Below are 14272 nucleotides of genomic sequence, written 5' to 3' on the forward strand. Positions count from 1 at the left end.
TATAGTGAGAGGGTGGGGAGGGGTATTACTCAGAAGGGTGGTGGGAATGGGTGATTGGCTGATAGGTCTGGTAAACCTGTTGATGACTGTTAACGACTGCAATTGGTCTTGCAGGAAAAAGCAAGGGGTGAGATGGCTTTATCAGGGTGGCTAACAAGCAATAATAAAAACAAGCTGAATGAATACAACTTAAAAACAAGATTAAATTACAACATTAAAATATTGAAGCATTAAAATATTAAAATGCTGCCTCATCACAGGAGGAGAAAGGAAAAAGAAAAAAGAAAGAGGGGGAGGGAATCAAATTGGCTCCAAGCCAAAGGCCAGGCGGAACATCTCCGTCTTACAGGCCCTGCGGAAAGAAGTCAGATTCTGCAGGGCCCTGGTCTCATGAGGCAGAGCGTTCCACCAGGCCGGAGCCAGAGTTGAAAAGGCCCTGGCTCTGGTTGAAGCCAATCTAACTTCCTTAGGGCCCATAATAAGTCATTATCTTATAATGAGATAAGAATCCAATGTCTCTATTCAGACCAGGTCTCTCCATGGTTTTATGTTGGGTAATAAGTTGCAAATCAGCAACTTCTCTTTCCAGTCTATTTCTGAAATTCTTTTGTAATAAGACAGCTACTTTGAGATCTTGTATAGAATGTCCTGGGAGACTGAAGTGTTCTCCTACTGGTTTCTCTGTCTTGTGATTTCTAATGGACATAAATCTAACCATCAGGAATCTTGACACCAGGAATACTACATATTAGAAGCTTGCGCGAACTGCCATTGGGTACCCTTGGGTGACTGACCATCAGGTCAATCATTTGTTAAGTAGAGGGGTTGATAGCCTCCTCCAGAGCTGATATGTGCAGGCAAGCTGAGGAGGGGCGGCTGTATGTCCTCTGTGTGTGCATGCATGTGAGAGTGTATGTGCAAGAATGAGGTCACCATACCCATTGACTCCCCTACCTCCCACTGACATGTAGCAGTCCCTCCCAAAGGGTCAGCTGAGGATGAATGTGACTCTGGGGCCTAAAAGGGTTAGCTACTTTTGTAGGTAGACTGATACTGAGCTACCGTATTGGCCCAAATATAAGCCGCACCTGCAAATAAGCTGCACCTTCAAAATTCAAAGGGGGGGGAGAAAAAGACACCCCCCCCCCGTGCTCCTGGGCTGCTTCCTAGGGGGGGGGGAGCAGCAATGCTTTGCTGGCAACCTCCCCCTCCCGTCCCCCTTATTTCTGGCAGCTCAGAAATAAGAGCAGCCCGGGAGTGCAGGGCAAAGGTGCACAGTCCACCCGCTGCTCCCAAGTCTCCCCGGAGACGTCGGGGGAAAGGGAAGGAAACCTGGGAAGAGAGTTTGCAGGAGTTGATCAAGGAGCACCTTGCACAATGCCATGCATCTATACTCCCTACACTCCCTACACTGCCACTTACCAGGATGGTGTGGGGCAAGGCAAATGTCAGGTAGGGGTAGTGCAGGTACAGTGGTACCTCAGGTTAAGAACTTATTTCGTTCCAGAGGTCCGTTCTTAACCTGAAACTGTTCTTAACCTCAAGCACCACTTTAGCTAATGGGGCCTCCTGCTGCTGCCGTGCTGCCGGAGCACGATTTCTGTTCTCATCCTGAAGCAAAGTTCTTAATCCGAGGTACTATTTCTGGGTTAGTGGAGTCTGTAACCTGAAGCGTATGTAACCCAAGGTACCACTGTACACCGATTTAAGCAATCTAGACTCTCCTGCCAGTGCACTCCAACTTGGCTTCCATGTATGCCAGCCACTCCTAGCCTCGTGTTTAAAATGGGAACCCCACAACACAACCCAGGGGCAAATGTGCTCCCCAACTTGTGATTCACAGTAACTTAAGGTTACCAGACGTCCCTGTTTCCCGGGGATGGTCCCCGGATTTACAGATCAGTCCCCTGACAAAATCCTATCATTCCTATTGAAGTTGAAAAGTGTCCCCGGATTCATTGAAAAAAATCTGGTAACCTTACAGTAACTAGCATGCAGATGCAAAAAGTCCCCAATAGTGGTGGTAGCTGTTACAGACCTTCCATGAAAGCAGCTGCCTCTTTCTCACTGCTCTACCCTGCTTGTTAGTATTTTGAGAGGTTGTGTGATGTGTTAAAAGATCAGATAACAACCAAAAGGCCTCTAATAAGAAAATGACAGGAGCAATTTAACTTCAAGTAGCTGCTTTGATTGCCTTTTGTTTTCCACAGAGGGAAAAGGCGAGGGAAACAGCTCTCAGTCTTTGGCAATCAAGTATAAAAACATCTCCATGCAAAGTAGAGTAATTACACATATACACTTAATTTACCTGTTTGTTCATTCTTGTCTAGGAAAATTACCCTGGAGCAAATGCTAAATTATTATTTTAAAAGAGTTATCGCTTGGCTAAAAATAATAGGGGTTTGTCACTGTCAGTGTTGCTGTTAATTTGCATAATAAGCCTTATTATAGGTCTCTACCATAAAATGGACTAATCATCATCTGAACACGAATAGGAGATACTTGTTTACTGTCGCTGAGATTTTTCTCTATTCCCCAGGCACTTTCTGCAACACTTAAATCAAGGTTTCTTTATACAAAATGGTTTAGTATTGCAAGTTGCTCTATCAGTCTTTTCAGCTGAAAAGTGGGGTGAAAATTATTTAGATAGAGAGATCTGTCTATCTATCTCAAAAACCTGATGGCAGCTCAGATGGTAGAGCATATGGGTTCAAGCAAGGGGTTGGACTAGATGACCCTTGTGGTCCCTCCCAATTCTGTGATTCTATGATCTATTTAAACTGTGTGTGCAATCCAGCCGTATTTTAGATCTGTCATCTTGGGGCTACTGGACTACTACTTAGCCACATTGTGCAGCCCGCTCCTTTCATGGTCCTTGGCCCTGTTACAACAAATTTAATTAATTAATAATAATAATAATAATAATAATAATAATAATAATAATACAAGGGATAGTTGATGCTGGAGAGCAGCACACTGTAGGATGCAGTTAGGTGAAGCACAAAAGGACTCATTTCTCTGTAAATATCCATGTTAATTGCACCTACCAGAGTCTTGATGGGTCTGGTGCCTAGGGGACCTTATAACATTTGCTTCTTAAAATCTGCACTGGCTCTGAATTCAAGTTGTGAATCTTGGAAGTACAAAGCCTTGCAGGGTTATCTGAAGGAATGCTTCTCCCCAAAGCAGAGATGAGTGAGGCTTGTGAAGAGGCACAGGTGTGCCGTGACAAGCTCCCCTCCCGCCTAGTCTCCCAGAACCAGGAGAGGCATGAAGTGGGAGGAGCAAAGGCAGGCATGCAGGTGCAGTCTCTGATTGCTTGGAGGAAAAAACCCCTAGAGAGGAGCAGACATGTGGGGAGGTGGCGACCTTTAATCTTGGCAACTGCTTTATGAGGGCAAGACCTGACACAGATTAGTGCTGTGCTTGACACTCCTGTGTAGATCCTGTTTTGCAAGTATAGGGGTGTACGTGGCTGTGAAATGTTGGGTGTTATGAATGCTTACCATTACATTCCAGAGAAATGGGGGAACCAAAGGAATTTTCATTAGATCTGCTAGATCAGGCTTCCTCAACCTCGGCTCTCCAGATGTTTTGAGACTACAATTCCCATCATCCCTGACCACTGGTCCTGCTAGCTAGGGATCATGGGAGTTGTAGGCCAAAAACATCTGGAGGGCCGAGTTTGAGGAAGCCTGTGCTAGATGGTAAAGGGGATAGTCTGTGCAACAAACACCTGTAATGTAAGCTTTTGTGTTATCATTTGCCCCAACTGACAAATGGGAACTAAAAGAATATCAGTCACGGAGCAGTGAGTCATTGCTCCTAGCAGCCCAGGCAGCTGAAGCCAAACAAGATTTTTGCCCTAAATTGCTTGCCACTTTCACTTTATTTCATGTCCTGCCACAGAAGATAAAACGCTTCATTGCAGTAGCTGGCACTTAAAAGAGAGACATAGTGCTTCTTAGGCTTTTATTTTTCTTTCAGATCAGTGGGGCGAAGGATGATGTCAGGTTCAGAATCATCTGTTAATAAGAGCGCTCCTTATTTTTTATCAACTTTGTCATCTGTGTCGGTGCCAGAAAATGGAGATACCATGTTCTCCTGCAAGATATCTGGTAAGCACCCCTGACTTAATACTGAAATGCATGTTTTAGTTGAAATTTTAATTGAGAAGAGTTGTATATTATTAAAAGAAAAGACCACTTTTCAGAAGAATCACAAATTCATTGTATCAAAATGGCCTTGGGAAATGGCTCAGTAATCAAATTCAAACTACTTGGTGAGCTTTTTACATAGAGTTGTGATTGTGTTTCTTGAGGCACAGTAAATTAGCAGTGCACTGGTCTCTTAAGTATAACCCAACCTCTATAATCTTTTACCTCTCTTGTCACTTGAAGAAACCCTGTTGCAGGCCTGTATTTAGAGTTCTGCTGAAAAATGGTACGTAACCCAGTTTAATAAACTTCTTATGTTTCCAATATCTGTATGGAGCCTAAAACCATAGTTCAGGTCTAGCAGATGACACAATGGTGGCATGGGTCTACATAAAAATTTAAAAGCCACAGGTGGCAGTACTCGTTATTTTTTAACATTAGGGTTGTCATATTTTGAAGAGCAAAAGAGAGGATGCTATGATGACTCTCATTTTTAATACCCCTACTATATGTAGGCTATAGAAGCTTTGATATATTGTTGGGGGAGTGGGCAGGAGAAGAGAAGAGTAAAGCAAGTTTTCAACCACCAGTTATGTCTGTCTCACCCAGAAGGTATAGCCAGAGACATTTTGGCAAATTTAAAAAATCTACCCCGGCAGAATTTTTACCCCAGAAAAAGATGATGTCCTGGAAAAAGAGGACATATGGCAACTGTATATGATAATACTTTGGTGGCTGGGGAAACCCAGCCAGATGGTTGGGGTAATAATAATGATGATGATGATGATGATAATGATGTCAGACTACTTTTTATGAGAATGCTTGTCTGTCCATACCTCATACCAAGCAACAGATTCATCCCCAACGTTTTCTAGTCGTGCAGTTGCTCAAATATAAGATGTTGCTCCTGCTTATTTAGTCCATAAGCTCCTTACGTTCAGAAACATTTGCTTATCAGTGTGAAATAACAGTTTTCTCCTCCATGTGTTTTAAGGCAACCCAAAACCAGAGGTAACTTGGTATAAGAACGGGCAAGACATCAGTCAACAAAAGAACATTTCTAGCTGTGAAATACTGGAGGATAACCTGACTCAGGTCCTACATCTCTTTAGGTAATTTGTTTCCTCAGCATTTCTTGATTTCTCAACTATGTTCAGGAATGAATCAAAGGCTGCAAATATACGCCTACTGCGGTAGAGCATGCACGTTCATGCAGTCTCGCTAAGTCAAGGCTTAGGATATCATGTAAAGCACCTCACATAGAGATTATTGCTATTATTATTTATTACATTCATATGCAACCCTTCATCCGAGAATCACAGGGCAGTTTCACACACAGAATCACACACACACACACACACACACCATAATAACAAACAAAGCAATCAGGATGAGCCATTAGGAGAGTGGGAAAGCCATCCCTGCCCCATCCCCCTCACAAAAGGCAGCCCTGGGTGTTTTGTGCCCCTAACAATTTTGCACCCAAGGCAACCTCCCTGTGGCTGCCTCACACTACATCACTCTTTGACCACAGTTATCTTGAGCATCATAGTGTGGTTTTTCCCCCTGTTAAGTGACCAACATTTTGTCATTTTGAGATCAAGAATACCTCTCCATTGAGGATATTTCAACTTTTTTAAAAAAAACGTTTAAGTATTTAATACTGACATTGTATATTAAAATTTAATATTCGTGTTTTAAAATTCACAGGTACACAGAGCAACAAGCTGGAGTTTACAAAATTGTGGCCAAGAACTGTTTTGGAACCATTCAGTCTTCAGCTTTTCTTAAAGTGACTTCTGATGCATATCAAAATGTACTTTGCAGTCCTGAAGAGAATATAGAAACATGCAGAGGAAATGAAGTTACAGTATGTCAGCAGAAAATTTTAGATGATGATATGGAAAATAAAGAAGCTTTAGCAGAAAACCAGTATTCGCTCCATGAATGTGGCTTCTATTTAGGTTCACCAGAACCCCCAGCACCAGAATTTAGCAATTTATCTACAGAGCAAACGGGAGAAACGTTTTTCCATACAGTGGAATGTGAAACTTGTCCTCCATTGGAAAATCATAGTTCAGGAGACGAAATGGAAGTTAAAAATGCATCCAATCTAAAGGAATATTATCACAGCATTAGGGGCATGTCCAAGCATATGCCTGATCTCTTTATTTATGAGAGCACTAAAGCATCTACGGACTCTACTGAAGGCGAGCTAGATGATGTGGATTTCCAACCAGCAAGTCAAATCACTGATCACACAGACAGCTGCCGCCTTAATGCTGAAGTCTTAGCTGCTTGTCAGACAACTGAATATGCCAAGACACATGAAGAGGGTAGCTTTAGTAAACCTCCGAAAAACAGCACACTGTCTGGGAACCAAACAAGTGTCCCTCTGGGAGATCAGATCTGCTTTTTAGGGGATTCCTCTAAAAATGCCAGCAATAACATTGAGCTCTGCTTGGAGAGAAACCTTATTACAGTTGATGAGTCTTCTGATGATGATTCCCTCGAGTACTTTGAATGTTCTGACGTGATGACAGAGGAGACGTACAAGAACTGGGAAAGCAAGCTGAGATTCCTGTTGGAAAGCGATGATGAGGAGGATGAGTTAATACCGGGGAGTGATTGTGATGGGTGTGCTTACTTCCTTAGTGAAATGCCTCGCCTGTTTCAAGTGTCAGATAACACTGTGCCTATGGAAGCCACCATTGGCTTCTGTGGTCATCAGTCAAAATCCAAAGACGTAGCTGTCAGGAGCGACCTCACTGCATACAGTCCATCAACCTTGCAAGCAGAAATGACTCTCACTGTTGGGCAACAGCAAAGTAAGACTTCCAGTATGAAAGACAAAGAGAAGTACAAGCTGTCTGCAACTCTCATGGCAATTGAAAATGATTGTCCTAGAATGGAGGAAGAAAACAGTAGCAGCAGTCACTCTGCTGTGGACGTTTCTGTTGCCGGTTCGCAAGGTATAGAAAATGGGATTTCAGCGATGAAGTCTTCCTCTTGTGATTTGAGCAGTTCTTTGGAGACAGCAACCAAACGAGTTGCAGACAAATACTACTCTCGGAAAAACTCGCAACAGTTAGCAAAGGTGAGAAAGAAACCAGCTGAAGGTAAATCCAGAGTTGACGCCAATCGGATCAAGACATCAAAAGACACTTTAAATTTGTTACATCCTAAAGAGCGGCACACTTCTGAAATTCACACACTTCAGATGGAAAGAAGTTGTTTGGATTCTGTTGCACTGCTTCACCGACAAGGAGAAAGTATTTCAAACCAAGGAAAGCGGGATATAGCGAATGCTTCAAACCACATCAGTTTATTTCATGGTGAAGAAAGAGAGAAAGAAATCCCTTGGGAAAGCAAATGGATTAGTGACCTATCGGAGAGAACCCAAACGTCAAATGAAAATGCCACACTTATGGTAAGGAAAATTACTGTTATCCTTTTGCAAAGAAACTTGTCCAGTGACTTTAATGTACTTCAGTACTACTTGTCTTAACAGAATGTGGATCCTGAAAGTCTTCACCATTCAAGCCGATGTGATTGACAGCTACTGCTGTTAAGGAAATCTGGTTTTGAAAAAGGCCCAGATAAACCATAAGCCATCCTAATTATAGAGAGAGGGCAGGTGTGGGAAGGTCTTGATAATAGTGAACAGCACTAATGGGACTTGTAGACAGCTGGGAAGAGAAATCTGATACTGAATCTGTTCCATGTGCCTTATTCAAGCAGTATCTTTCTCTTTGCTGCTAGCCAAAGTTTCTCAACCCTGTGTGGAGGAGCAAATGGGCAGGTGGAATTCAAAATACTTTGGAGTTAGGAACAACTTCAGAATGGAAGTTGCTGTGCAATTGTGCAATTATCCTAACCCCAAAATGGGCACTGATCTCCTCAAAGTTACCTTACTAGTTATTTACTATACATCTAGCCCGCTGTTCATTTAAACTGGCTCATTCATCATGGCTTACATGGGGTTTCCGGGGTGCTGATCTGGACTATAGTACCTTGGTTCACCATTGTTGCATGCTTAGGTGCTTGAGTTCAGTTTCTGGGGCCATCTAGGAAGCCAGTCCTTGAAAGCAATGTACCAAAGTTAAGGTGGTGCTTCCTGCTGTGGGTGTTTAAAGTACCTTTGCCTTACCCATTCCCCTCCCTCCCTTGTGCTGGTCTTGCTGTTCCATGTTGACTAGCGGCAAGTAAAATGATGACCTTTTCCTGCACCTGAATTTGTAGTTTGTGAGTGATCGGCACTCTGATTCAGAGCACTAGTCATCCACCATGGTCTCACGACAGCTGGAAAGAAATTGGACCACTTGTCAGGTATAGCACAAGACTTAGATTAAAAAACACACACTCATGCCTCTGCTAATATAACCTTAGAACTACTGACTCACATATCTGACCTGCAATCAGAATTGGAACTCAAGAGAGCACTTCTATAACCATCTTTTGCAGCAGCTGACTAAATCCTGAAATTGTTTCTATGGATGCAGACGGTGTTTTGTATGAAAGGCTCAGCATCTGCAGCTGGTTCAAAAGCAATCCTAATAAGCGAATCTAGTATCATGTTTCTTAAATCTTAACTAGAGCGGGGTGTGTGTGTGTTTCAAGATGTACTGTCAGCACCCACCAGAGTGGGCACAAAATTACTGAGGCCTGCCAATCACAAATTGATGATGGAGGGGCAGAACAAATACAGAATTAAGGTGAAGTTTGGCACAATCACCAGGCATTTAATGACATAATGAAGAGACTAAGTCCTGTTACCTCCAGAGTCAGTGGAAATGCCCTTGTGGCAAGGAGTTCCATAGTTCAGCTTTCCTCCAGCTAAGTACCAACATTGGCTTTGGAGATAACGTTCCTTAGTCTCCTCATTTTAGACACAAGCTACTGGTTCAAAGACTTTAAGTGGCGAATGCTTTTTATTTTAGATTTTTCCTCTCAACAACATAACTTAGAAATTACTCCTCTTCTGTAATTTCTTATCTCCTCCTCTTTTCACACCAGGTGTGCTGCCTTGCCCCCGTGGCAGCGGGGCTTGTGTGTGTGACGTCAGCATGCCCGTGTCACATTGGCACGCCCATGGCATGCTGGTGTCACTCGCGCATGTCGCGGGGGTGTGTGCCTAGAGAACAATATACATCAGGAGGCTTAGTTTGATCAGAATCAAGTTTACACTTCCAGAGTTAATGCTAAATACATTATTTCTTAGCCACCAGAGGGCTGTAAAAATTTGTATCCTGGGCTTTTTAGACTCGTCTACCCATGCACGAACTGAAACCAATGGGGTGCATTCGTTGCAGGTGTGAAACATACTGGCATTGTTTTCAGCTCTCCTACACCACTCATGGTTTATTTCTCCTTATCAAGCCAGGATTTGTAAGCCAGCAACAAACCATGGTTTAAGGCTGGCTCATGATCCTGGCTTCTTATGGAGAGGCAAGCTACAGTCTCAGATTCAGTCGTCACAGGAAACCAAATTTACTGTACTTTTCTGTGTATAAGAAAATCTGGGGTCGTCTTATACATGGGAAGTGCAGAGGGGGGTTGTGTGATTGGTTGAATCAGGAGCTTGTCAGCAGTGATTTGGTGGGTGATTGGTTGCTGCATCAAGGGCTGGTTTGGATAGGCTGTCACTGTGTCCGATTGCGGCTGCTGTTGGCGAGTGGGCAGACACTAGTGCGGGTGAGTGATATTTAGCAATCCCCCCCCAAAAAAAGCTCAACAACTCTGGGCCATCTCCCCCCATTTTCTAAAATTGGAGTCCCCCAAAATAGGGGCCATGTTATACCTGGAAAAATGTGGTAATTGTTATTTCATGATTTGGTTTTCCTGCCCATGCCATAGGAGGAGTGAAGTGGGAATGACTGACAGCATGCACTAGCTCATACCTGAAAAACTTCAATAAGACAGCAACCCCGTCTTACTTGGGAAGTGTTAACAAAGCCATTGTGGATCTAGTACAATGAGTCCCCCAGGTATAGGGTGATATATAAATAACAACAACAACAACAACAACAACAGTTGTATAACAATCAGGAACTGATATCTCTTTGTTCCCTCCCACAGCTTAGTTAAACTTTACCATTTTTTAAAACAAACTATACTTTAATGTGAATGTCCACAGTGCTCAAAAGTTCTCTGTTTCTGTCCGTCTCCGCTCCTGCTGTGCTACTGTCAAAAGCCTGGCTTGTTGTGTGAGCTGAACATGGGCTTGTGGTTTGATTTCCCAAAACAAACTGTGTGTGATAAACCAAGAACAATTATTGGCTACTGATTGTGCTTTCTTTGGTAGCATAATCTTGGAAGACATGGCAAACCAAGGGAGGAGCATTCCTGGAACTTTGAGGAGTATGCAGGAGCATATTTTAAACTATGACTTAATGTGATGTGCAACCTGGGTCATTGTTTGGAATATCCTTACTATATGGCTCACTGGCAAAGAAACAGAGGACAAAATAAACAGTGTCAACTTGTTGAAGAGACAGAAACAAACTTTCAGCTTCCACATGGCTTTCATCAGGCCACAAAAAATGCAGCCTTTTTAATATCTCCATTTGTGCACTGCACAGATGTAATTCACAAATTTCTGTCTTTTTGTTAAAATCAAAAGATGCAACTATAAGCTCTAAAAATACAGTCTGAAACATGCAGCCCACTGTAAATCCCATAAAACTGTAGCTAAAAACAGAAATGCTTTTGAATGCTTAAGAGCACTTCACATGTTCACAGATCCTAAAAGCCAATGGTGCTAGCTTTAAGTAAGTCATTGGATAGCGCTTCTGAAACTAGCATGCTTCAGAATCATAACATATTTGCATTGCTGGGAGAGCATCAACCATATACCCACTCTATGTCGCCAGTTCAGAGTAATGTTAATGACAGGCCTAACATGACAAAGTGCCATTTCTCAAACTTGCCAAAGGTCATTGGTGTCACTGAAATGCAGAGGGAACTGGCTATTGGACAAGTTTCTGGGACACAACAAAACACCCACATAGGCTATTTGTGTACCATAACTTTTTATAATAAGTGTTAGTCCATTTATGTTCCCTGAGAATTCATCTGTGTTTGCATGTAGGCACAGCTTCAAAAGGCATAATACCAAAGCAAATTTCCATGTATAAGATGCCCCCATGTATAAGACGACCCCTATTTTTTTTAACCCAAAATTAAGAAAGCAAGTTGTTTAGCTTTGGGGGGGGGGGTTTCAGTTCCAGCAATCGCTCACCCGCCTGCCTGCCACTGCCGATCGCTTGCCACAGCCACTGCCCACCGCACACCTCGCTGCAGCTGCCAATTGTCTGCCCGCTTGCCGCCACCAACAGCTCATCCGCCCACTTGCCACAGCCACCAGTCGCTTGCCCAATTGCTGCAGCTACAGCCAATTGCTAGCAGGCCTTGCCGCAGCCACTAATCACCTGCCCAATCGCTGCTGCCAATCTCCTACTTGCTGCTGCCATTAATCACATAATCACATGTCCCCCCACTCTGCATTCACTATCCGTGTATAAGACGACACCCAATTTTTGCCTTTTTTATAGCAAAAAGCATTATCTTATACACAGAAAAATACGGTAAACTGAATATCTTTTTTGAAGTTTTTTCCAAGACTTTATCCCAAGGAAATGGCGCATACAGCTATACTTGCAAATAAAGATCATAGTATCATAGAATTGTAGAGTTTGAAGGGATCCTGAGGCTCATCTAGTCCAACCCCCTGCAATTCAGGTGTATGCAGCTGTCCCATACAGGGTTTGAACTTGCAGCCTTAAAATGATCAGCGCCATGCTCTAACCAATTGAGATATCCAGGCTTATCGCAGTAGGGTTTTCTGCTACAGCATGAGCAGGGGTCGTGCATCCCATTTTTCTGCCTTAGGCAAAAGGCAAACGTGCTGCTGTTCTCCACCACCCTCACCCCAGGTTGTGCAGCAGTGGCAGTGATCACGGGTTCTGGTGAGATCTTGCCAGAACTCTCACAAGATTTTGTGCACTCCGTGAGATTTTGTGAAATCTCATCAGAAGCTAGCACGGGGATGCTGCTTGAGGTGGCTGCTTCACCCCGCCTCATGAACTAGCTGGCCCTGGGAATGGCCCGGCCCCACAAATAACAAATGCACGTGCTCTAAATCCAATGCTTAGTTCTCCCTGACGCTCCAACTCTGGTGCTTAAGGCAAGTTGCCTTTCTCTCTCCCTCTCTCTTTAATAAGGCAACATTTCCTGCTTTATTGAAAAAGCAACCATTGTGAGAAAAACTGCTCAAAGGAGGGTGGGGAAGTAGTTTGGGGATGTCACAAGCACCAGCCAATCAGTGCTGTGCACAGCCTTATTGGTTACAAATGGGAAAGAAACAGGCTTTTCCTGAGCTTTACGCTTGAGAAGAAGACTGCACATCTTATTAAACCATCATGCGGATGCATTTCCACTGCCAGCTCATTGTTATGTACCTCTAATTTGAAAACTGAAGCCTTTGATATTATAATATAGACCATCACAAGCATTATTAAGACATGTAAGGTCGCATGGGGGAGGCAGTGGGGATGAACACACTGGCTTCCCCCCCTCTGTGTCCACTTTTGTTGCCTTACGTGAGTTTACAGTCTCTTACATCCATTGAGACTTCCTGCTCATTTTGACTTGAAGAACTTGTCCTCACTGCCCCTCTGTGGCAGCTTACACATTTTAATAATGCCTGAATTTAGTGTACCAAGTGTACCCATTGCAAATGTCTGGACAGGGCTTTAGTGTACCAAGGTATTTAAAAGCGGGTCACTTTTGTCATTTTTAGGACCAAATCAGACACCTTTGTCACCCCAGTTATATACATCACATGATCCAGAAGCATGCTTTAAATGCCTTATAATGTTGCAGAATATACCAGATCAATTTTTGGATTGCATAGAGCTGTGCACTTGAGAGCTGTTCCTTGAGATCCCATGTGACTTGCAAATGATTTTGGAGTGCACCTCGGGTCATATCCTGCTTCACTGTGTAGTTTTAAAAACATCACTGTCCCCAACCAATGGCTTCAGTTCCTCTTGTCCTCAGGTTGGCCCCAGTTGCTTTCTGATGATTGCATTTATCACTTGCCAAGGTAATCAATGGGTTAACACCATACCGTGAAGGCTGGGTCTCATTGGGATTGGTTGAATGGGAGGCAAGAAGTGCAACAGCCAGAGCTGGTTGCAGACGGAATCAGGGCTAGTAGTAGACAAAGTCAACTAATTCTGGTTCCATCCCCATCCTTTTGTTGAATTCCACAAAAGCAACACTGAGAATAAGGGTTTGGGGAGAGAAGGAGGCTGATGGCCACAGCCAGGACCACCCCTGGTTTTAAGGAAGGAGGCAGGGAGCTGGAGGCTGGCTGAGGGCAGACTGTGTTTGGTGGGACTGTGCCCCACTTGCCCAAATGGACCAGCCTTCTCCACTGATTCCACAGGTACAGTGGTACCTTGGGTTACAAATGATTAGGGTTACACACACTTCGGGATACAGACTCCGCTAACCCGAAAGTAGTACCTTGGGTTAAGAACTTTACCTCAGGATGAGAACAGAAATTGGGCAGCGGCGGCGTGGCGGCAGCGGGAGGCCCCATTCGCTAAAGTGGTATCTCAGGTTAAGAATGGTTTCAGGTTAATGGACCTCCGGAACGAATTAAGTATGTAACCAGAGGTACCACTGTATCTCAAGAAAAGCTTGTACAGTGGCCTTATTTTTCTAGGAGATTGAGGAAAACATCAAAGATGTTTTGATTAACCCCTGGGGGGGGGGGAATTGAGATTGAACCAAGTTAAGGACTGGCAGACTGTCTCCAATATAACTAACCAAATAAGGCAGCCTTCAGTAATTCACTAGGACCCTGTGAAGACCGGAGTGAGAAGAGGGTTAGATGAGGACAAGGGAGGAAGAAGAATTTTAATTATGAAAGAAAGTGGGATAGATGTTAAGTCAGAAGCCAGGGCAGCTGTCTTCAAGGAATCAAATACATCATTTTGAGCAACTGAACAAACAGCTGTCAGACGGAACATTCATAAAGAATTTTATTATTGCTTTATTAATCCCAGAATCTTTTATCAAGAATTTTACTATGCAAGGCTTTACAT

The 14272-nt window shown here is 43.4% G+C and overlaps 1 protein-coding gene across 1 annotated transcript in view; it reads left to right on the forward strand.

The window, feature by feature from the left end:
• The window catches only part of ALPK2 (alpha kinase 2), a 57943-nt gene that overhangs the window by 7486 nt on the left and 36185 nt on the right, over positions 1–14272 (forward strand). The window contains exons 2-4 of the mRNA XM_081929537.1: positions 3988–4118; positions 5152–5269; positions 5868–7587. Coding sequence (XP_081785663.1) covers positions 4004–4118; positions 5152–5269; positions 5868–7587 — 1953 coding nt within the window. The 5' untranslated portion in view covers positions 3988–4003. The remainder of the gene's footprint in view (positions 1–3987; positions 4119–5151; positions 5270–5867; positions 7588–14272) is intronic.

The sequence above is a fragment of the Podarcis melisellensis genome, assembly GCF_964234715.1.
Source record: "Podarcis melisellensis genome assembly, chromosome: 11".
Classification (NCBI taxonomy): Eukaryota; Metazoa; Chordata; class Lepidosauria; order Squamata; family Lacertidae; genus Podarcis; species Podarcis melisellensis.